Here is a 20,872-nt window from a genome sequence, read left to right on the forward strand (position 1 = left end):
ACCAATCGCGTTGTACCGGTGTCACACCGCTGTACTGGCCCCTGTCATGCCTCATTATTATTGTCCGTAAGGCCAGTCCCTAGATATCTACGTCAATGGTCTGGACCAATTACGTGAACGCAACAGAGTTAATGTGAATGAGCTTTTATAGACTGTCAAGCCTTTTCCGTCAAGCTGCAAATTTAAAAAATTTATGCGCCAAGGGTTCCTCCATACTTACTATACTCTTTGGTTCCTCCCGCCCGTTGCCAAGCAACTGTTCTCTGTTTATTTGCGTTCAGTGACGTCCTAAGTTGACGTCTTTTACATCCCAGCTGTTTGTTACCAATTTGTTACCGTTTTACATTATTTACAATTATATTACAATGAAGAAGATGCCATTGAAGGATTTGGCGCCCATCGCCATACCGCATGGGCCTCCGGTGGAGTGCGCCGAGGAGTACTACAACTCGCTGATGCAAAGTTCCATGATTGTGAAGTAAGTTTCGTTACTGATTACATTCAGTGCCAGTGCCACAGAATAATTAATAGTACTACCGTACCGTACAGAAAGGAAACTTCCTACAAAAACGAAGTTTGACAGCGGTTCAGGGTCGAATCATGCTGTCCCTTTCTAATATATGGCACTATCCCTTTCGGCTATTTAGGGTTGTCAAAAATCAAGTGATTATCTTATCTGTGGTCGTGCACGCAAAAGGAAGTCAAGTGGTGCCAACCCTAATAATTGCTCGGAGCAATGCTGAGCCGAGCGGAGCCGATGATGGGAAAACCGTATGTAGCGAAAAGCGACTACGAACAGAGAACGCGCCTAACGGGCGGGTCGCTGGGAGTGAATGCGTTAAGGTTGGATGGGGTAAGGCAAACACTTGTATGGAATTCCCACATCTCTACATGTTTCTCTTGCCCCGATCAAAATAACCTATGTTTTTGCGAGTCATCTACGATACAACTCATAACAATGTTTTGTTTAGTAGTTCCAAGATCTAGCTCAAAAGCGCAGGAAAAGGCATAATTTTCAAGAGGTTGCAGAGACCCTCTAGCTAGACTCTAGATGTCAAAATTTATAAATTTATTTACTTTTGGCTTGTACATGAGCCGTGGCAAAATGCCGGGATAACGCGAGGAAGAAGAAGATTTCAAGGGCATAGCTCTTAATCATTTTATGTAAGCTGTTAGTTTCGGAGCCCTGAATTTACGTCATGTCACGGTTGATTTCTTGATGATAACATTCACAATTTTACCTGATATGATGATATCAAGTATCTATAGGTGATCTATAGGTGAAACTACCTATTTTAGTTGTAATTCTGCCTGCTACAACACAACACCTTTTGAACCTGGTTTTCGTCCAGCTTAAAGAATGTCTCGCTTCAGAAAATACCCAGTATGGGACGTGGCGCGCCCTACACCACAAGTCCTGATGGAACAAGCGAGGAGGGATCTGATGGAGGCGGAGGAGAAGCTTGCCGAGAAGCGAGAGGAGGAGGCTCGCAATCGCGCCGCCATGGACATCAAGTGGGGAGAGCTGCGTGCTAAGGAACTGCTGCTGAAGGAATCCTTCATTAGCTTTAACAAGGTACAACAGAGTTAGGGCCACTTGCACCGTCCCACAAGTGCTGATGGAACAAGCGAGGAGGGATCTGATGGAGGCGGAGGAGAAGCTTGCCGCGAAGCGAGAGGAGGAGGCTCGCAATCGCGCCGCCATGGACATCAAGTGGGGAGAGCTGCGTGCTAAGGAACTGCTGAAGGAATCTTTCATTAGCTTTAACAAGGTACAACAGAGTTAGGGCCACTTGCACCGTCCCACAAGTGCTGATGGAACAAGCGAGGAGGGATCTGATGGAGGCGGAGGAGAAGCTTGCCGCGAAGCGAGAGGAGGAGGCTCGCAATCGCGCCGCCATGGACATCAAGTGGGGAGAGCTGCGTGCTAAGGAACTGCTGAAGGAATCTTTCATTAGCTTTAACAAGGTACAACAGAGCTAGGGCCACTTGCACCACCCACAAGTCCTGATGGAACAAGCGAGGAGGGATCTGATGGAGGCGGAGGAGAAGCTAGCCGAGAAGCGAGAGGAGGAGGCTCGCAATCGCGCCGCCATGGACATCAAGTGGGGAGAGCTGCGTGCTAAGGAACTGCTGAAGGAATCTTTCATTAACTTTAACAAGGTACAAAGGAACTTATATCCGTCATCGTCGAGGATAAATACCACGCGTACCTAGGTGGGTACAACCGATGACAGATATCAAAGATATCAATTAAGGACATCCAAAAGTAACGGATGCATTATCTAAAGTATACTACACTTCTTTAGATTATTATTTTTTTCTGTCATCCCACCGGACTGCGCCAATTAGGTGCAATTTAGAAAAAAGTTTTACTTTTATTTCACTTTCTAGCTTGTAGTGAAAATCACTTCTTTAGCATACATCGCTTCCTATTAAAAGAACATCTTTTCCGTTATGCGCTACTTAATATTGTCATGTCATATGCTCTTATTTTATTTATTCCTCATGAAATTTTAGCTGCACGTCATTAAAATCTTCTGAAATTACCAGTTCATTCGAGAGAATCAAGAGAAGCGCGACCGCGCCGAGCGTAAGATGGTCGCCGACGAGGAGGCGCTAGAACGCAAGACGCGCGAAACAGAGGCCATGCGCAAACGCGTGGAAGAGATGGATGAAGTCAGGCTTATGATGGAGAAGCAGGTCAAGGACTACACCATCTATGAGGTGAGTTCCATGCTGAACATACCTCGGGGTATTACATACCTATGTTTTTAATTTCTAGATATGGCAAAGAGTTTGTAGTTAGGACAATAAGATTTTTTTTTGGAACGTTCCGACTCGGCCGATGTGCTTATTTAGTAGTTTTCGTACCTACGAGTATATCAGATGAATAATTATGTTTCTTCTTTCCAGGATTACTTGATGGCAGTTGTGAGGAACTATCCAGAATTCAAGCAACCTCTTGATGTTCTCAATCGATATGAAGCTTTAGGTGAGGTATACTAGTAGTAGTAGCAAATTTAGATTTTACTGGCTATGGTTTTACTGTTGCGTCAATTAATTAAGCATGATTCATCGATCAAAATTAATTCTCGATTATCTCTTTTTGTAATGGTCCTGCATTAATCGAGTGACACCAACTTTAGTAGTAGTAGTAAACTCTTTATTGTACAAAAATACATATTAAAAATTAGTAAGACGCAGGTACAAATACGAACATATCCCTTTTAGGGATCTCTTCCAGATAACCTTTGAGTAGATCACTTTATCACATTTTTGATCTTGGGATCTTTTGAAGGACGTTTGACTTTGAAAATGTTTCTGAATCGAGTGATAACAACTTTATAATTATATCCATGAAATTTTTGATCCATCATTCTTTCAAAAGGCATTCTGTCTTTAAAAACGTTCTCAAACTAAAAGCGCAGTTGTCTAAAACAATTAGGACCACTTGTTCCATTCACTAATCCGAGCGTAACCGGTTAAACCTGGGTTAACGGCTTAACCCTGGGTTAGTGGGATGGTGCAAGTGGGCCTTATTATGACGAAACTCAACTAAAAATTTTTTTTAGCCGCTGCAAAAAGTACACTAGCCGATCGACAAGAGCACGACCTGGAGGTGTTGGAAGACGCGAGGAAGGAGATAGCATCACTTACCGAGGAGAAGAAATTGTTCATCATGGGGCTTAACAACAAACTTGCAAACCTGAGGGTAAGAGAAGTGTTCGAAAAACTCGCGCGGCTAGAAGATGTTGATGTCAACTTGAGCCAGTCTTCTCCGAGACCACGGGGACAACGCCGTCCTCGAAACGTCGGAGGTAAATCTTAAAACTTAAATACGCGATTAAGTCCCGTTGTGCAGTTTGATAAGAGAAGTGTTGTCAGAGAGAGCTTTAGGATCTCTAGGGGGAAATTGGACATAATTTAGGGAAAAGGATCAGCTTAACAAAAATCTGCCAACAGAATGATAAATTGATTCTGTCATAAGGAAAACTCGTTCATTTACATGACAAATTTTAGAGAATAGATGCGCTAAATGGCGTCCAATTTAGCTATCCCAATCATACCTGTCTGTTGCAATTGATGCTCTCTAAAAATTCCCCATGACAGACCAGACCTGATCTTAATTTTATTCAAGATAAGCTCAATATAAACCCATTTTGTCTATAAACTTAACTGTAAAATAAATAGAAATTAGGAGAGTGAGTGCGTGATTCTTATGAAAATCTGACCCCACCGTGCAATTGAGATTATTGGATGTATTTATTAGCGATCTAATCAACCCATCAGCCAGCTCAGCTACCTCGAGAAACCACCTTGTATATCTCTATCAATTATTTCGTTACCAAACTAAAAGATCCCTGTTCTTACCACTTCACTGAGAGGCAGTAATAGTAGTAGGGGTGATAGTGGTAGCTTCTGCGTAAGGTAAAAAAGGGGGGTGATACGGAAAATGGCAAGTAATATATATAAAATCAGAAGCACTTCATACTTTAGTAACACTTATGTTTCTGCAACGCGTTCCAAGGTATTTTGCTTACTGTTGCTTTGCTACATTAGAAAGTGTTTCTAATATTGCCATTTTCGAAATTGACTCGCACTCTATAAGTTATCCCAATGCACCTTCTATATTCTCCCCATCTGTTATTAGCGGGTCTCTATTGTTTCCCAAATAGTTTTAAGTCATAATGTATTGTTTGTCCGAATTTTCGTTAGTCATAATTGGTTTTTCTCAGAAACGCGTAACTTTTCAGGATTACCATAAAACAAACCTAACCTAACCTAACCTATCTACAGAATAACCTTACGAAAATCCTGAAACGTTAACGGTTTCAGTATTATGACTAACGATATTATGACAAACAATACATTATGACTTAAAACTTTATGGAAAACAAAGGGACCCCGTTATTAGCGTAAAAAAATGGTAACATGTGCAATGACCTGAAACATTTCGCAACGTATGATTGTTCCAGTGGGAATACGACCAAGTGCGCAACCGCGTCATAAAATGGGAGCTGGCACTGCACCGGTTGAAGGAAACGGCGGCGAGGCGTCACGTCGAGCTGTGCCACGTCAAGGCGGCCATATACAGCCTCTACATCAAGATCTGCAAGAACAAGGGGCTTTCTATTGAGGTAATATGGTCAACTAGTATGTCAATCTCGTCACGGCAACCGAAATGAGTCGCTTAACTTCAAACTCGGGTAAATCCATCTGTCAGATTATGCGATTTTGGTATTAAGAAAAGGTGGAGACGCTTGTTGAGAGGGTCGAATGGGTTTACCCGAGTTTGATGTTAAGCGACACAATTTAAGGTTCATCCTACCAGACTGCGCCAACTAAGAGTTGAAGAAATCGTCCAAGATTTTTCTGGATGATTGAGAATTGGTGCCATGCCTGTTATCGTGACATTTTATTAGTTACGATTTCAGTTCTATCCTACCAGACTGCGTCAATAATATAAAAATTTTACCTTCCAATAAAATTGATATTATGTTTCCTTCTACGTCAGAGATGTTCATTGTTTCATTGAGAGAGTAACGCGATCGGTGACCGATAGATGCCGCTAGCGTCTATGTAGTCGCTCCGCCCCACGCCGTGACGTTGTTCCGCTTCCCCTCACTGCAATCCGTTGCTCGCTTCCCGCGACTCGCCGCCACCATGTCATTGTTGAGGAGAAGTACCGTCGGCATAAAAGTAGCCTAGTAGCCTGCCAGGAAGGCATTACTCACATCTCTGACGTAGAAGGAAACATAATATCAATTTTATTGGAAGGTAAAATTTTTATATTATGTGTTCCGTACTCTACGTCAGAGATGTTCATTGAGACCTGTTTATTATCTCCTGGTGGCGAGTCAGCGGGCGCGCAAGCGTTAGGGCTACACCTACTGTCATAGAACTCAGAGAAAGAATAAATATATACGCCTTATTGCAACCCATGAAATCACAGTGACTCGTTATAATGATGCATTACAGGAAATTGTGAATTTAAATTGTAATCCCAGGTTCGAATCTGACGTTAAACTGGTTTGAGAGATTTCTCATTCGAAATCGCATCCAATCCGCAGAATCTCGGCGATAGAATCGTCTAAAGAAGAGTCATGTTCCCAATTAACTTAAGCCAAAATATCGCTAATTGGATAGATTTCCAGCCAATTTAGTGATTAAGTACATCGTGGATCGAAAGCAATCTTAAGCGAGGCCGGCTTGGATGAGACTGTGGCTGAATGCGCAGTGTCCCCTAACATTTTGTGTAATTCTCACAAGTTGACGTACCCAGACTACCTACTTACTGGGTCTATACTTTATTCCGGAGCTTCTAAGAGTCCAATCGGTAAGACACGTTATCTGGTTTAGAGCCGAATTTCGGACACAAAATAATAGCGTGAACGTTATCTATGTAATTGCCCGGGCTACAGTATAGTAGAGTAAGGTCATTGACCCTGCGGCCTGATGCTAACAGTAAAAATGCGGCAGCTCTTCTATATAGGTACGTTGTAGGGCTATTCAAATTAGGGCAAGTAGATTTCTCGCGTCCCAAGCTGGTGGTTTGGGAGGCGCTGGTCTCGCTATTAATGGCGTTGGAAGAAGGCATAGTGTCCGATAGTGGTTCACATACAGCGCTTGTTACAGGCTTATGAACAAGTCTCGTTCTGAAAGCTAACATGGGCAATAGAAATATATGTCTGAGATAGCTCGCTACTTCACTGGATATTAGAGGTACCTGGCAGTCGATCTTATTTTTGATGCACCATGAAGACCATTTCTACATTGTGGGCGTACAGGCGGCCTAGAGAGTTGCGTCTCGTTCGCTATGTAGCGTTAGCCCTTGGCATGTTGCATGCATGCGCCAGTCACGCCAGCTCGGTGTTGGAGCGTCCTATCTGACAGGAGGGCGGTCGGGCGGGCGGGAGGGCGTTCTGACGCTGTGTTCACTAGGACCGCCAGTAAATTGCAAGCTTACCACAGCTGCGTGAAGGCTCTCCTTATCACGCCGTCGCAGGTAGCAGACTAGGCTGGGAGGTGGAGACATCCATACCAAGTCGTATCACCGGCAGCTGCCAGAAGAGACGTGGTAGCAGTTCAAAGAGTCTGTTAAGAAATACCGTGACACAGTGCGAAGGCTCTCGAAATCGGAGGCTGGCCAACAAGGCGCCTATCAGGCGCAGATAGTCTCGGCGGCTTCTGGGCGTAGCTGCCACTCGGGCGCGCAGTGAATTCTTGATAAACCGTCGCCCTCGGGGGTTGTACCGACCTGGTAAGTAGCAAGGAACCAGCGCGACCTGTAGACGATCTGCTGGCATCAGCAGTTTTTGCGACAGCCGTGGTAACGGAGGGGATGTAGTGTCGCCGTCGTTTTATGTATACTGTAGTGGTGCGGTTGTATGTTTACACTTCTGTCGTCAGCGCTGCAGATGTGGCCCGTTAACGGTTACTCTTCACTGTAAGGGCCTTACCTCGTACATTGTCTACCAATATTGGAGGTTGTAACGGACTGCTTGCATAAGATGAGGAAGAAAGTGGCGCGAGGCTTTCGGCAGCTTCGTGTTGCTGGGGACTGCGAAGGTGTCACCTTCCTCCATGAACTAAAGTTTGCGAGTTTGAGACTGAACAGGAGGCATTGAGTCTCATTTCTGCGAGAAACTCGGCAGCAAGGCAGGCCTGTATGTCGCGAAAAAGAAAACTTTCAATCGCGGTGTTGTGCCGCGTGTCCCACGTGATGTCTAGGAGCGTGATAGTTTAATTCGCTTTACCCGAAGAAACACCCTATATCGAGCTAGTATAGGGGTATGGTAGCATGCTTTTAAGGAAATCGAACTAATGAAATCAAGTCTAAAATCGATTTTAGCGCTTGCGTAACAAAACTGTTTCGATAAAGTCAAAGACAGACAGATGGAAACTGCTGGAGTCCTCCTGGCCCCTTTCTCTTAGCACCGGAAACTCAAGCTTGTTCAAGCGCAGCGGGTTTATTTGTCCCATTTTGTTTATTATGGGCTTGGCGCACGAGTTCGTCTTTGTAAGACGGAACTTAAGCTGGAGAGCGCGGGCAAGCAGAGATAATTATGTGAAGTCTGCAGACCTTTTCGATGCCTTTCACCTCGGTTTTGAGCGGTCGCACAGGGCCTTGTCGCTAGCTGTTCTTCGGTTGGATCACTCCATGGCCTCGAGAAGTCATAGGAACCTCGAAGCGGCACGGCCCTACGTCGATCAGCACCTTTATGAAACCCGGGAACACGACGTATTTTCCTCTGAGTATCGACATATCTTACCGCTTTCAACTCCGGGCAGTCGAGCCACGCTAGGACGAGGCTCCTTACGACCTTGTCTGCCGTCGCCGGAGGACTCCTTAACCGAAACCAAAAGCTTAGCGGTCTGTTCGTGCTATGGCACCATAGCTATAGGCGCCTGCGTACCTCAATGGGACCATGTGGACAGGACAAAACTGATACTGTGGCGCCCAGCGCAGCTTGGTAGGCAGCATCGGCGGCAGGTAAGTTCGCGGTGGTATTCTTGCGAACAGAACATGGGCGCCATTGCAAGGGACGACATCGTCGTGGTTGCAGCATCGGTGGACAGGTTCGACGTGATTGTCGGTGCCATCATGGCAACCGCCGCCGCTCAGGAGGCGCCGGTGCGTGAAGCTAGAGGCGTCATCGTGGCGGCCGGCTCGGGAGGCACCGGTGCGTGAGGCCGGGCGGCGCTATCATGGCGGCCGCCACTGGTTCGGGAGGCGCTGGTGCGTGAGGCGAGGACCCATCGTGGCGGCCCGCTCTAGAGGCGCTGTCGCGTAAGGTGGGCGGCTCCATCGTGGCGGCCGCCGCCGCCGGCTCGGGAGGCGCCGGTGCGTGAGGCGAGACGCGCCATCGTGGCGGCCAGCTCGGGAGGCACCGGTGCGTGAGGCGGCCGCCGCCTGGCTCGGGAGGCACTGGTGTGAGGCGAGAGGCGCCATCGTGGCGGCCAGCTCGAGAAGCGCCAGTGCGCGAGGCGGTGGTGCCATCGTGGCGGGCGGCGCCGTTGTGGCGGCCGCCGCCGCCGGCTTGGGAGGCATCAGTGCGTGATGCGAGAGGCGTCATCGTGGCGGCCAGCTCGGTAGGCACTGGTGCGTCGTGAGGCGGGCGGTGCCATCGTGGCGGGCAGAGTCATCGAGCGGGCGGCGCCATCGTGGCGGCCACCGTCGCCAGGCTCAGGTGCGTGAGGCGAGAGGCGCCGTCGTGGCGGCCAGCTCGACAGGCGCCGGTGCTCGTGACGGACGTTACCCGCACGGGAGGCGCCGATGGCTGGCTCGTAATTGCACGCATCATCACGGTGACACTGCTGCCCTCGGCGGCGCCATCGTGGTGGCCACCACCGGCGCGTAGGTAACCAGCGACGTCATGACGGACGGCAACCAACGCGGCGATCGTCGCTGTACTCGTAGCGTTTCCACTGCTTCCACGCAACTTACCTTCCTTCCATTCGAGCAGTCGGGACGCAGAAGCGGTCCGCCTTCACCTTGGCGCCAGGACGGGATCGAGAGGTCCGCGATCCACCCGCGCCGCGACCGCAGCAACAGGAGCGGGCGTGTGCCTCTCGGAGTCCCGCGGACTGGAAGCGCCCGCAGCCACAGAAGCGGGCGTGTGACGTCTCTCGGAGTCCCGCGGACTGGAAGCGCTCGCAGCCACAGGAGCGGGCGTGTGACGTCTCTCGGAGTCCTTCGGACTGGAAGCGCCCGCAGCCACAGGAGCGGGCGTGTGACGTGGAAGCGTCCGCACCGCGACTGCAGCAACAGGAGCGGGCGCGGCCTGGAAGCGTCCGCACCGCGACTGCTCTCGCGGGCTGGAAGCGTCTGCACCGCGACTGCAGCAACAGGAGCGGGCGCGGCCTGGAAGCGTCCGCACCGCGACTGCTCTCGCGGGCTGGAAGCGTCTGCACCGCGACTGCAACAACAGGAGCGGGCGCGGGACAGGAGCGGGCGCGTACTGAAAGCGCTCGCACCGCGACTGCTCTCGCGGACTGGAAGCGTCCGCATCGCGACTGCAGCAACAGTAGTGGGCGTCCCGCGGACCCCGCACCGCGACACCTCGGGCTCCGGCCCGCAGCGTCGCGGCGTCTCGGGGTCACCTTGGACGACAGCAGAAGAAAGTCGACGGCGCGCGGGGGCCGGGGCCCGGGCGGGACAGGGGAGCCCCGGTCGCGTCGCAGCTAACGACACGAGGTACTCCCAGGTTAATACGACCTGCCCGAGAACCGTCCTTTAGTGTCGAAGTAACTTCTGAACGCCAATAAAACTAGAATGTTAAAACACCATGCTGCAAAAATATACGCAAAAAAATATTTGCGGACCATCGGTCAGACGGTCGACGAAACAATGACATGGTGGCGGCGAGTCGCGGGAAGCGAGCAACGGATTGCAGTGAGGGGAAGCGGAACAACGTCACGGCGTGGGGCGGAGCGACTACATAGACGCTAGCGGCATCTATCGGTCACCGATCGCGTTACTCTCTCAATGAAACAATGAACATCTCTGACGTAGAGTACGGAACACATAATATATTTTTATTTTTACATACTCGTATATCAGCCGAATAAAGTAGGTATTACGTCTTCTTTTGGTACTTGTACAAACAGCAACACTCCTAACTGTTAATCGGTAGACCTTATTACAAAAGGCATAAGGTCGATCGATGTACAGTTATCAGCGTGCGCGATGGTATGACGACGCTGGTATAAACTACCGTATTGTGTTCCATAAATCTTTCTTTTGAAATGCAGGTGAAGCCTCACGACTTCGAGCAGCAGTTGGTTGTGATCATGCGAGCGTTACTGGAGCTGAAGAGAATCCTAAGAATCGCAGCCAAGCGCTCTAAGGAAAAGTAAATTTTATGACAACTTTAATATTGATTTGATAGTTATTGAGGAATGCGGCAGGGATATTATCCCGATTTTTTGATAAACTTCATCATCATCATCCTGTCCTGGTCGGTTTCGGCCACGGTGACTAGGATTTGTACTAGTTACTGAGAGCGACGATCGTGAGCTCTCAGGTGGCGAGAATACTTGTAGAGAAATCACCAAGCAAAATCAGCAAAGCAAATTAGTCAGAATCAGCAAATATCACCAAGCCTCCCCCATGGGGGTTAAAAAGTAGGTAAAATTGATCTCTGTCTGAACTCTTAGCAGATAGATTTGAAGACAAGTCCGAGTACTTGGTACAGTAAGTGACGGTGGTTTTATTCAATTTCCGATGCGTTTCATTTCATATTGTAAGTAATAAGGTATGGAATCGCCGCCGCATCACTGACAAGTTATCCCGAATTTCTAAAGATATTTGGAATTTTGGGTAATTAGAGTAGAGACTTTAAAAGTAATTTTCTAAAAGTTTTGTTTAATTAAAACCAAAATATTATTTTGCTAATCCGCGAAAAGATAACGTGCTAGTCAATCAGTGCTAACCCGTTATACTTACTTGCGTATTTATACATGCAATTAATATTCCCACCCTCCCACCGCAAAAATAAATACGCAAATAAATATAACAAACCACCACCAAAAGAATAAACCTCGACACGTGTTTCGCCTCTCTACGAGGCATCCTCAGGAGTTGTTGACGGTCTGACGCCCGGCAACGGAATGACCTGTCCAGAATGGTCGGCCATATTTATACCTTGACCACTCCCCCTACCGTGCAAGTGTGAGTGAGATGGAAAAATTCGTAATAACGGCGATGACGCAACATTCAATTGTTCGTTAAGAATCATGCCCCTATTGTTGTACCTAATTATTTCCAGTTGTTCCAGAACACCCAAACGCAATCCCTTTTCGCAAACATGTTTGTTATATTTATTTGCGTATTTATTTTTGCGGTGGGAGGGTGGGAATATTAATTGCATGTATAAATACGCAAGTAAGTATAACGGGTTAGCACTGATTGACTAGCACGTTATCTTTTCGCGGATTAGCAAAATAATATTTTGGTTTTAATTAGTATGGATTTCCGCAAAGTAACGCCTGATTCTATTCACTAGTTATGTTTAGCTAACTCCGAGAGCCAGCCTGGCAGCAAATTAGCGAACTATATCTTATTTGAATTTGAACTAACTATTAGGTAGGTATTTTCGTAGAAAGGGGTACAGACCCCGTTGGTATCGTCTTGGGTCGTCTCATTCGTTTTTCGTCAAGTTCTTAAATTAGTCCTATTCTGCTTTCGTCACTCATTCTACAATGAAAGCCACCGACGATTGTGATGAATGTAGAATGAGTGACGAAAGCCGAATAGGACTAATTTAAGAACTTGACGAAAAACGAATGGGACGACCCAAGACGATACCACCCCTTTGTACAAAAACTTATTTACTCAACTTAATGTATTTTTCTTTTATTTTGTAGGGGTGATGCAGAGTCCGCGCGCCAGTCTGCGTGCTAGTTTAATTTAGTTTCTAATACCTAGCTTACATAATTAATAAATCATGGCCAAATTTGTACGTATATAACTTATGTTTGCCCTTTATAAATGTTTTCCCGATAAAATAAAATCACGATATAAGACATTATCTTTTCATTTCGAGTTAAAAAAAACAGATTTACTGTTTATTAATTTAAGTAGAGAGGTACTTACCTAAGTTTTCACGATATTTAATTTATTAGACTTAAAACGACGGTAATGAAATTGAACACGAAAAGTTGGAAAATTTCTACGATCTTCTTCCAAATGCTAACAATAATTAACAAAATGATTAGCAAAGCCGCTACAAACCACTTACCTTAAGTGCTCCAACTTTGGCTAGTTGAAGAGTTTAATATTCTAAACGAAGCTTCGCTAATTAGTCAAAGTTGAGTTAACAATGGGTTAATTATCGACTTCTAAGGTCTTGGTACACGTTTGTAGTTTTCTTCGTTGTAAACAATAAAGCGATTTTACATTATGATATGCTTCATTCACATATGATAAACACGTAAGAGGTAATTGTAATTCGTAATTCCAAATTTTGCATGGGGCCTTTCGACCCCCTCCGGTAGTGAACGTATGCGGTAGAGGTTTCAGCAAAAATTAGAAAGTAGGAAGCATATAATCATTCGTCATAATCCTTCATGATCTAAGGGCCAGTTGCACCAACCACACTTAACAGACTGATCAACATCACTCTACAGAGTACCTACTATGAAAATTCCCATAATATACAATAAAATTTTGCGATTGCTTTAACGGTGACAGACGGTTTGGTGCAACCGACCCTAAGACGCTTTGTGTTACATAGCCCTAGTGAGGAAACGCCTTTAGGTTTGCATACTTAATTAAAAACCTCAGTATTTAACGCCCTTCATAATCAGCGGCGTCCATTTCACGATCAGTCATCAAAATGGCCGCCAAAGATCAAATATCCGATTACACCCACTTCATACAACTGCCATTAAAAATCGTTGGCTGTTGGGAATGGTTTCCCAACACCGACAGTGAATTTAAGATAATATTAAACAATATCTACTTTGCTTTAGTTCTCTTTGTGCTTTTAAACTTTCCGATAGCATTAATCGTGAATTTGTACACAGAATGGGTTGATATTATGGGTAGTTTGGATAAGCTAGCTGATGGTTTACCCTTGATAGTATCACTTGTCGTCGTAATTTACTTTGCTTTATACAGAGAAGAGTTGTATGACTTAGTAAAATTTATGAATCTGAATTTCAAGTTCCATTCGGCGAGGGGCTTGACGAATATGACGATGGAGGGTAGTTATACGTCAGCGAAGAAGTTTGCGTATGGGTATACGGCTTGTGCGTTGTTTAGTGTGACCGTATATGTCGTTCTGCCTATGGGTCTTCATTGTAAGTATCTAATTAATTTTATAGTCTTGTTATCCGATGTCTAGGTTAGGGTTGAAAATTCTCGAAAATCTCAAATCGTTTTTTTCAGGACTTTTTGAAATTTTCTTTTTTTTTCAGTTTTTTTGGGAAAGAAATGAAACTTTTTTTAACTAACTACAGCGTCAAAGTCAATAGGCATTTTCACAAAATATATAAACTAAGTGACATTGTTTTTTCCGAATTAAACTTAACATGGCTTTTAGAAATAACGGGAATTTTCCGGGTTTTTTCAACCCTAGTCTTGATAATCCAATTCGAGCGCCAGTAGGTATAAGTAGAACTAAACTTATTTTATTGCATACACTTGTGCTATCTGTAGATCCTCAAAAGCCCATCAACGTGCACACTAGCCACTGCTACATAATCGTGATTATTTAAATTTAACGAAAGGTATTTAAAAAAGGGGGCCGCTACGTACTGTATTTTGTATTTAAGTACCTACCTTTAGAATACATCAAACTAGTTTTAAAACGGCCGTTTTTGTTTTGAGTTCATAGATCGCGATAGATGCTGTACGCTGTGTGCAGCGTCGAATCACATTTCATGGGAAAAATAAAATACAGCTTGTAATTTTTTTTAATACAACGTAAAGTTGGCACTTGACGCAGACAAAGGCCACAAAGTTCAGTTTTCCGACAGAATAAATTCGTGATATCTGGTGGCATGTGAATGTCTATTGCTATGCTGTTACCTCGTTTAAATCGTTTATGAACGCGTCCACGGTCCACGCCGACATTCTCGAAATTTTGCATGCATGTATAAATCGGATGACAATGCAATATTATGGTACGATTCGAGCTGATCTGATGATGGAGACAGGAGGTGGCCATAGGAACTCTGTGATTAAACAGCGCAACCTAATTGTGTTAAGAATTTTAAAATTGTCTCGATGAGTATTAGTTGTCTGTCGTAAGAAAAGTACAGTCAGCGATAAAAGCTTGTACCAAAAATGAAATTTTTGCCAAAAACTTTTTAACAAGCTTTTATTAGGTCGACCTGTATGTAACTAACTATGTAATGGAATCTAAGGTAACTAATAAATTTAACCATCTTCCAAGGATCGTAGCGTCATGAAAATTGGCAGCTGTATGCAGTTCTGATGACAATACAATAATATGGTACTATCGAACTGATTTGATGATGGAGACAGGAGGTGGCCATAGGAAATCTCGACCTGTATGTATGTAACTAACATGTAATGGAATCTAAGGTAACTAATTTAACCATCTTCCAAGGCTCGTAGCGTCATGAAAATTGGCAGCTGTATGTAGTTCTGATGACAATACAATAATATGGTACTGTCGAACTGATCTGATGATGGAGACAGGAGGTGGCCATAGGAACTCCGTGATGAAACAACGCAACCTAATTGTGTTAGGGGTTTTTAGAATTGTCTCGATGAGTATTAGTTGTCTGTCGTAAGAAAAGTACAGTAAGCGATAAAAGCTTGTACCAAAAATGAAATTTTTTGGCAAAAACTTATTTCGCACTAGTTCTAGTTTACTTATTTCGCAGTGTGGACACATCAGCCCTTGCAGAGCTGGGCGTATATGGATGCTGAGCGGACCCCGTACGTGCTAATGGCGTTTCTGTGGCAGTGTCTTGCACAGGGCTTCGTTGGCCTCGCCGTTGGACAGCTAGGTCAACTATATAACCCTTTCCGCTATAACTAATATTATCACATCAGCTGAAAAATATCCTGCACGTCAATTTCTACCTATGGTGGCTAGATTCCTGTCCTATCATCCGCCCGCTAGCTACTTACCTATCAGTAGTTCAACGGTGTACAGCTTAGGTACACCGGTATAAAATGTTCTACCAATGGTGGTAGTAAATGGTGGTAAATAGTCCTTTCTGCCCTTGTCTATCGGCCGCCCGCTAACTACCTACCAGAAGTTAACCTGCTGTACGCCGATTTAATGTTTTTGGGTTTTTAAGTCAGGTTAAATGGATGCGCGCAGAAGTGCGTAACTTTTGATCGAAAAAGACCATTTCAAGTAAGCTAAGTATGAAAATCTTTGAACGAGATATTTTGCTACGATGATGTGATGAGATGACATAATTAACTGATCACTATACTAACCAACTCACTTTTTCCCTTGCTTTGTTTACTACTACTAAGTACAACGGTGACGAAACGACTCAGATCACGCCATGCCTCTCGATCTTGCGACAGCTCTCGCCACTCGCCATGGCCGAGGTTGAGCAGGTCTTGAGCTACTACGTCGTTCCAGCGATACCTAGGACGTCCAATCGGGCGTCTCCCATTTCGTTATTGTCCCAATTACGCTCTCTTCAAGGCACGATCCTCTCCCCTTCTCTCTAAGTGCTTTGCAAGTTTGTAAGTTGCTTCGGTTAGGTACAATGTATTTTTCCAGGGGTATTCTTCGCCACAAACTCCATCCTCCTCTGCGGTCAACTGGACCTGCTCTGCTGCAGCGTGCGAAACGCACGCTACACCGGGCTGCTACAGAGTGGACTTCGATACAAGGTCCTGTTACTGCAAAATGCAGGGGCCTATGCCGGCGAGATTGTGGACGATGAGCGACACAACTATATCTACAGCAAGACAGACTTGGGAGATTCGAAGTATCATTATGATAAGAAAGTAGTAAGTATTTACCCGTACGTATGCAAGAGCCATTAATTACTTCAAAAAAGGGCTACTGATAACTAATAGTTGTTCCAAGAATACACATAGATACTTACATTTATCTTGTTTTACGCAGACCTCCCATTTTTTGGATCAGCGAAACGGGTTTGGTAAGTTAAGTGTTACTCGCACTCATAACCATTAGGTTAAGCCACAAAGCCTCAAGTTTCTTCTTCTCTTGTGTTTGTATCCACAGTTTGCGCGTTTAAGGGCTCTAGAGCTTGCAACAAATTGGATACAATTTTTGACGCATTGACGACTAATAGGAGGTGCAATGAATTCAATCGATCGATCAATTGCTGCAATACATAGAAAATCGAATGCCATTTGTTGCAAGGTATAGACCTAGAGCAGGCGTGGCTCACTCCGCAATTTCGTCGCTTTGCAACAGGTAGCTACAAGTACATCCGTTCCACACCAATTTTGGTGGCTAGCCATAAGCCGCGCATGGCGCTGTCGCCAGTGTCGCCACCTGGCGGCCATATCTGTCCTGATCGTAACAGACGCGTTTTGTTAGAGAGCGAGTCTTAAATATTAAATATAAATAAATATTATTATAGGACATTTTTACACAAATTGACTAAGCCCCACGGTAAGCTCAAGAAGGCTTGTGTTGTGGGTACTCAGACAACGATATATATATATATATATATATATATCGTTGTCTGAGTACCCACAACACAAGCCTTCTGGAGCTTATATATATATATATATATATATATATATATACTTAAATACATAGAAAACAACCATGACTCAGGAACAAATATCTGTATCATCATACAAATAAATGCCCTTACCAGGATTCGAACCCGGGACCATCAGCTTCATAGGCAGGGTCACTACCCACTAGGCCAGACCGGTCGTCTTCTTTACCTATATAGTATTATTTATTCTGTGCCTAGAGTTCCTTATTTTTTATGTCACCAGATATCTACGATTCCGAGTTCGATGCAGCAACTGTGGACGCGCTGCGCGAATGCGCGCGCGTCTACCAAGTGGTCGCCACGTACAAGGACAAGTTCGAAGCCTTCGTGTCGCCGTTACTGGCTCTGAGGGTTGTCCAGGTCACGCTGTATCTCTGCACTCTTCTTTATGCGGCTAGTGTGGTAAGTGGGAAAGAGATAAGTAGATAACATCAGGGTATAAGAACAGGTTTGAAGCCTTCCTGTCGCCGCTGGCTCCGAGGGTTCTGCAGGTCAGGCTGCATCTCTGCACTCTTCTGTACGCAGATAGTGGTAAGTGGGAGCGAGATAAGTAGGTAACGTCATATATAAGAACAAAGTTCGAAGCCTTCAAGTCGCCGTTACTGGCTCTGAGGGTTGTCCAGGTCACGCTGTATCTCTGCACTCTTCTTTATGCGGCTAGTGTGGTAAGTGGGAAAGAGATAAGTAGATAACATCAGGGTATAAGAACAAGTTTGAAGCCTTCCTGTCGCCGCTGGCTCCGAGGGTTCTGCAGGTCAGGCTGCATCTCTGCACTCTTCTGTACGCAGATAGTGGTAAGTGGGAGCGAGATAAGTAGATAACGTCATATATAAGAACAAGTTCGAAGCCTTCATGTCGCCGTTACTGGCTCTCAGGGTTGTCCAGGTCACGCTGTATCTCTGCACTCTTCTTTATGCGGTTAGTGTGGTGAGTAAGAGAGAGATAACATCTAAAGGTCATTTATTAGGGTAAATTCGAAGGTTGCTGGAAGTTTGCCACATTTACTGATCTTCAAGTAGTATTGTATGTATGTTGCTACATGATAAACCGCAGACACACTGAAATAAATAATTTGAAATTTTACCAGTGACTTCGTATTCTTGACTTTTCACATAAATATGTAGGTCGAGCCACCTAAGAATCAAGACGAAAATTAGACTGTACCTAAACATTATGAAACTACGGATTACCACGATCTGATTATGACTTTCTGAAGCATAAACAGACTATCATCACATTACAAATTATGTGCAAATATGTATTTATTGTTACAGAAATTTGAATTGACTACTGTGGAATATCTTGCCGCTGTAGCTTTGGATATCTTTGTTTATTGCTATTTTGGCAATCAAATCATTTTGCAGGTAAGTAAACTCCATATATCTAATCTAAGGCACTCCATATATTTGTGCTTCAAATTTAAAGCTGATGTAGATGGCGCTGCACGGCTTCGTAGATTATGCGGCAAGTTAGTTTGACCATTCAGTGACCTCAAACCACAGCGCCATCTATTTCAGCTGTAAAATTAGGAGGCATCTCTTTCATAATCACTAACTTCCCAAAGTCAAGATCAACGCTAGAAGTCGCCAGCATCATGCTGAGTTCAAGCCATTTACCAAAGCGCGTGGCACGCTATGGGCGCCAAACGCTTGGTGTTTATTGGACTTTGATACGCGGCTCTCGCCAATAAGATTTCTTACTGTTGTGATAGTGTGTACGAATAGAGTAGGTCCTTGTTAGTTTTCACTACACCAACGGCTAAAGGCTCCCTTGATTGTTCAAAAACTGATAAGAAATTTGCATTTTATCCACATGTGAGGCAAAGTAATCTGATGCAAATTTTGAGTTGTTTCCTTATGTTGGCTACTAGAATTTACCTTTAAATTATGATTTGGAATGATAAATATTTAATAAAGTTCATTTGGATTTGATTTTGTTTTTTACGGTTATAATTTCTCTCGCCTTGGTGTGGTGAAAATTTTTGTGTTTCACTCGGTGGCAAAATTTGTTTAACCTTTACGCTCCTGGTTCAATTTTGGAATCTTTCGCTTGCTCGTGTATCAAATTAGTCCGAGCTGTAACAACAATTTGTCCCCTTGTAAAACAAATAACTATTGAAACACAAAAAAAAAACCTGTCTGTACGTGTCCAGGCGAGTCGCGTGTCCACAGCCGCTTACCAAAGCACGTGGCCCGCCATGGGCGTGCGTGCGCGGCGCCTGTTGCTGAACATCCTGGTGGCCAACAAGCGCCCGGTCACCATGCGCGCCGGCCGGTTCCTCACCATGGATCTGCATACCTTTGTTGTTGTAAGCATGCGTTGATGAGTAGGGTCAAGGCGGAAACAATGGCTCAAGCTCAAACAGTGGCTCAGTCGCCCAAATATCGCCTCTCTCGTGTTGAAATTAGGTTGAGTGAGCCACGGTACCCGGCCTTTTTCTACCGAGCCACTGTTCCCTCCTTGACCCTACCTATAATATTCTCAGACTCCAGAATTAAAAAATAGTACTAGGTACAGAAGGTTCACTCTCTAACAAAACGCGTCTATTACGAGAGATACAAGCGCCTGAGCGTGCAGTGCAGGCGTCCGTTCCATAGCAGTGCGCGGCAACTACTACTGCTAGACACCAACACTGGTGTGGCCGCATGCACTTGTAGCGACGCGACGAAATCGCGGAGTGAGCCACGCCTGCCCAGACTTCACATTTTCACAAGATTTGAGGTTACCATACATAGCCTTGTTTTACATAGTCGCCAATTATTTTCTACATGACATCCTGTTTGCCCCTAGATTGACCACATACATGCAGTACTTGGTGTATTCCCATTTGTCCCTGCCGGGCATAGATGGGAATAGGCACATTTAGTAATCGGTTACAAATATGTTTTTATCCTTGCAAAATATAAAAATTCAATTTTAGTAGGGTAAATCGTCAATTACTGGCCACCGGCTAATTACTGGCCACCGGCTAATAACTGGCCACCCTACACTAAAATGGAATTATTTTAGTATAAGGTTTCAATAACTAGCCATATTATACTAAAATGAATTTTGTTTAGGTGAATAGAATTCATTTTTAGTTTAGGGTGGCCAGTAATTAAGTAGTTTTTTTTTTTCAGATAATCAAAACTTCTTTCTCCTACTACACACTCCTAGACAAAATCAATCACTAGCTCTAGTCAACTTAAATTATGTAATAGAAAAGCACAAAATAAAACCATCATAATTCGGAAAGTGTTTTATTTACGAAATTAATATACAATTCTTGTTCATACACGAATCGCAGGTAGCCCCGAATTGAGCGCATAAAAGAAAAGACATTCAGTTGCTATAGCGCGTCTTATACAAACCTTCACAATCGGTGGATAAGGTTAACCCTTTCAACGACAAGGACGCTTAAAGTCGTCAAGAGTTATGGCAGTACCAAGGACACTTTACGGTGGCAAAGTGTGTAAGTGATGTCTTAGATGGCATATAACGCTGAAAGGGTTAAAACCAATCTAAACGCCGTATCTTCAGCGAGATGAATATGACATGTGTTTATACACAGCGAACGATGCTTAGTACAAACGTTTTTATGAATAAAATTATCATTGAAAATGCCTCAAATGTAAAGCCTTTCGTGAGTTGTTTCTTAGAACTTTCTTTTACCCATGACGTTAAT

General features: G+C 44.6%; 2 protein-coding genes and 1 long non-coding RNA gene across 6 annotated transcripts in view; 2 read left to right on the top strand and 1 right to left on the bottom strand.

The window, feature by feature from the left end:
- The window catches only part of LOC134800119 (uncharacterized), a 66,960-nt gene extending 49,592 nt beyond the window's left edge, over positions 1-17,368 (bottom strand). Inside the window, exon 1 of the long non-coding RNA XR_010145503.1 lies at positions 17,240-17,368. This is a non-coding gene — a long non-coding RNA (uncharacterized LOC134800119). The remainder of the gene's footprint in view (positions 1-17,239) is intronic.
- LOC134800039 (coiled-coil domain-containing protein 42 homolog) lies at positions 287-12,531 on the top strand. Of its 4 annotated transcripts, none has more exons than XR_010145501.1 (8): positions 287-478; positions 1,375-1,576; positions 2,554-2,727; positions 2,917-2,995; positions 3,576-3,821; positions 4,980-5,141; positions 10,759-10,859; positions 12,373-12,410. XR_010145501.1 is itself a non-coding variant. In XM_063772484.1 (8 exons), exons 1-8 carry the CDS (start codon positions 366-368, stop codon positions 12,407-12,409), a joined length of 1,008 nt encoding a protein of 335 aa, XP_063628554.1. In that variant the 5' UTR covers positions 287-365; the 3' UTR covers positions 12,410-12,531. The 4 variants fall into 4 exon arrangements, 3 of the variants coding, with proteins under 3 accessions (XP_063628554.1, XP_063628556.1, XP_063628555.1); XM_063772484.1 differs by having other exon boundaries at positions 3,576-3,715; positions 12,373-12,531; XM_063772486.1 differs by lacking the exons at positions 287-478; positions 1,375-1,576 and adding an exon at positions 1,838-1,968 and having other exon boundaries at positions 3,576-3,715; positions 12,373-12,531.
- LOC134800112 (putative odorant receptor 85e) lies at positions 13,236-20,416 on the top strand. The gene is made up of 8 exons (XM_063772586.1): positions 13,236-13,809; positions 15,364-15,489; positions 16,227-16,459; positions 16,578-16,611; positions 17,432-17,610; positions 18,483-18,572; positions 19,361-19,516; positions 20,328-20,416. The coding sequence occupies exons 1-8, from the start codon at positions 13,344-13,346 to the stop codon at positions 20,379-20,381; spliced, it is 1,338 nt and encodes a 445-aa protein (XP_063628656.1). The 5' UTR covers positions 13,236-13,343; the 3' UTR covers positions 20,382-20,416.
- Positions 20,417-20,872: the final 456 nt, after the last annotated feature.

This window comes from Cydia splendana, chromosome 19, assembly GCF_910591565.1.
Source record: "Cydia splendana chromosome 19, ilCydSple1.2, whole genome shotgun sequence".
Taxonomy (NCBI): Eukaryota; Metazoa; Arthropoda; class Insecta; order Lepidoptera; family Tortricidae; genus Cydia; species Cydia splendana.

Coding starts and splice junctions, on each gene's coding strand:
- LOC134800039 (XM_063772484.1), top strand. CDS start 366: ATGAAGAAGATGCCATTGAAGGATTTGGCGCCCATCGCCATACCGCAT. Junction 2,728..2,916: donor AGGACTACACCATCTATGAG/GTGAGTTCCATG, acceptor TCTTCTTTCCAG/GATTACTTGATGGCAGTTGT. Junction 10,860..12,372: donor GCCAAGCGCTCTAAGGAAAA/GTAAATTTTATG, acceptor TTTATTTTGTAG/GGGTGATGCAGAGTCCGCGC.
- LOC134800112 (XM_063772586.1), top strand. CDS start 13,344: ATGGCCGCCAAAGATCAAATATCCGATTACACCCACTTCATACAACTG. Junction 16,460..16,577: donor ATCATTATGATAAGAAAGTA/GTAAGTATTTAC, acceptor TGTTTTACGCAG/ACCTCCCATTTTTTGGATCA. Junction 16,612..17,431: donor GGATCAGCGAAACGGGTTTG/GTAAGTTAAGTG, acceptor TTATGTCACCAG/ATATCTACGATTCCGAGTTC.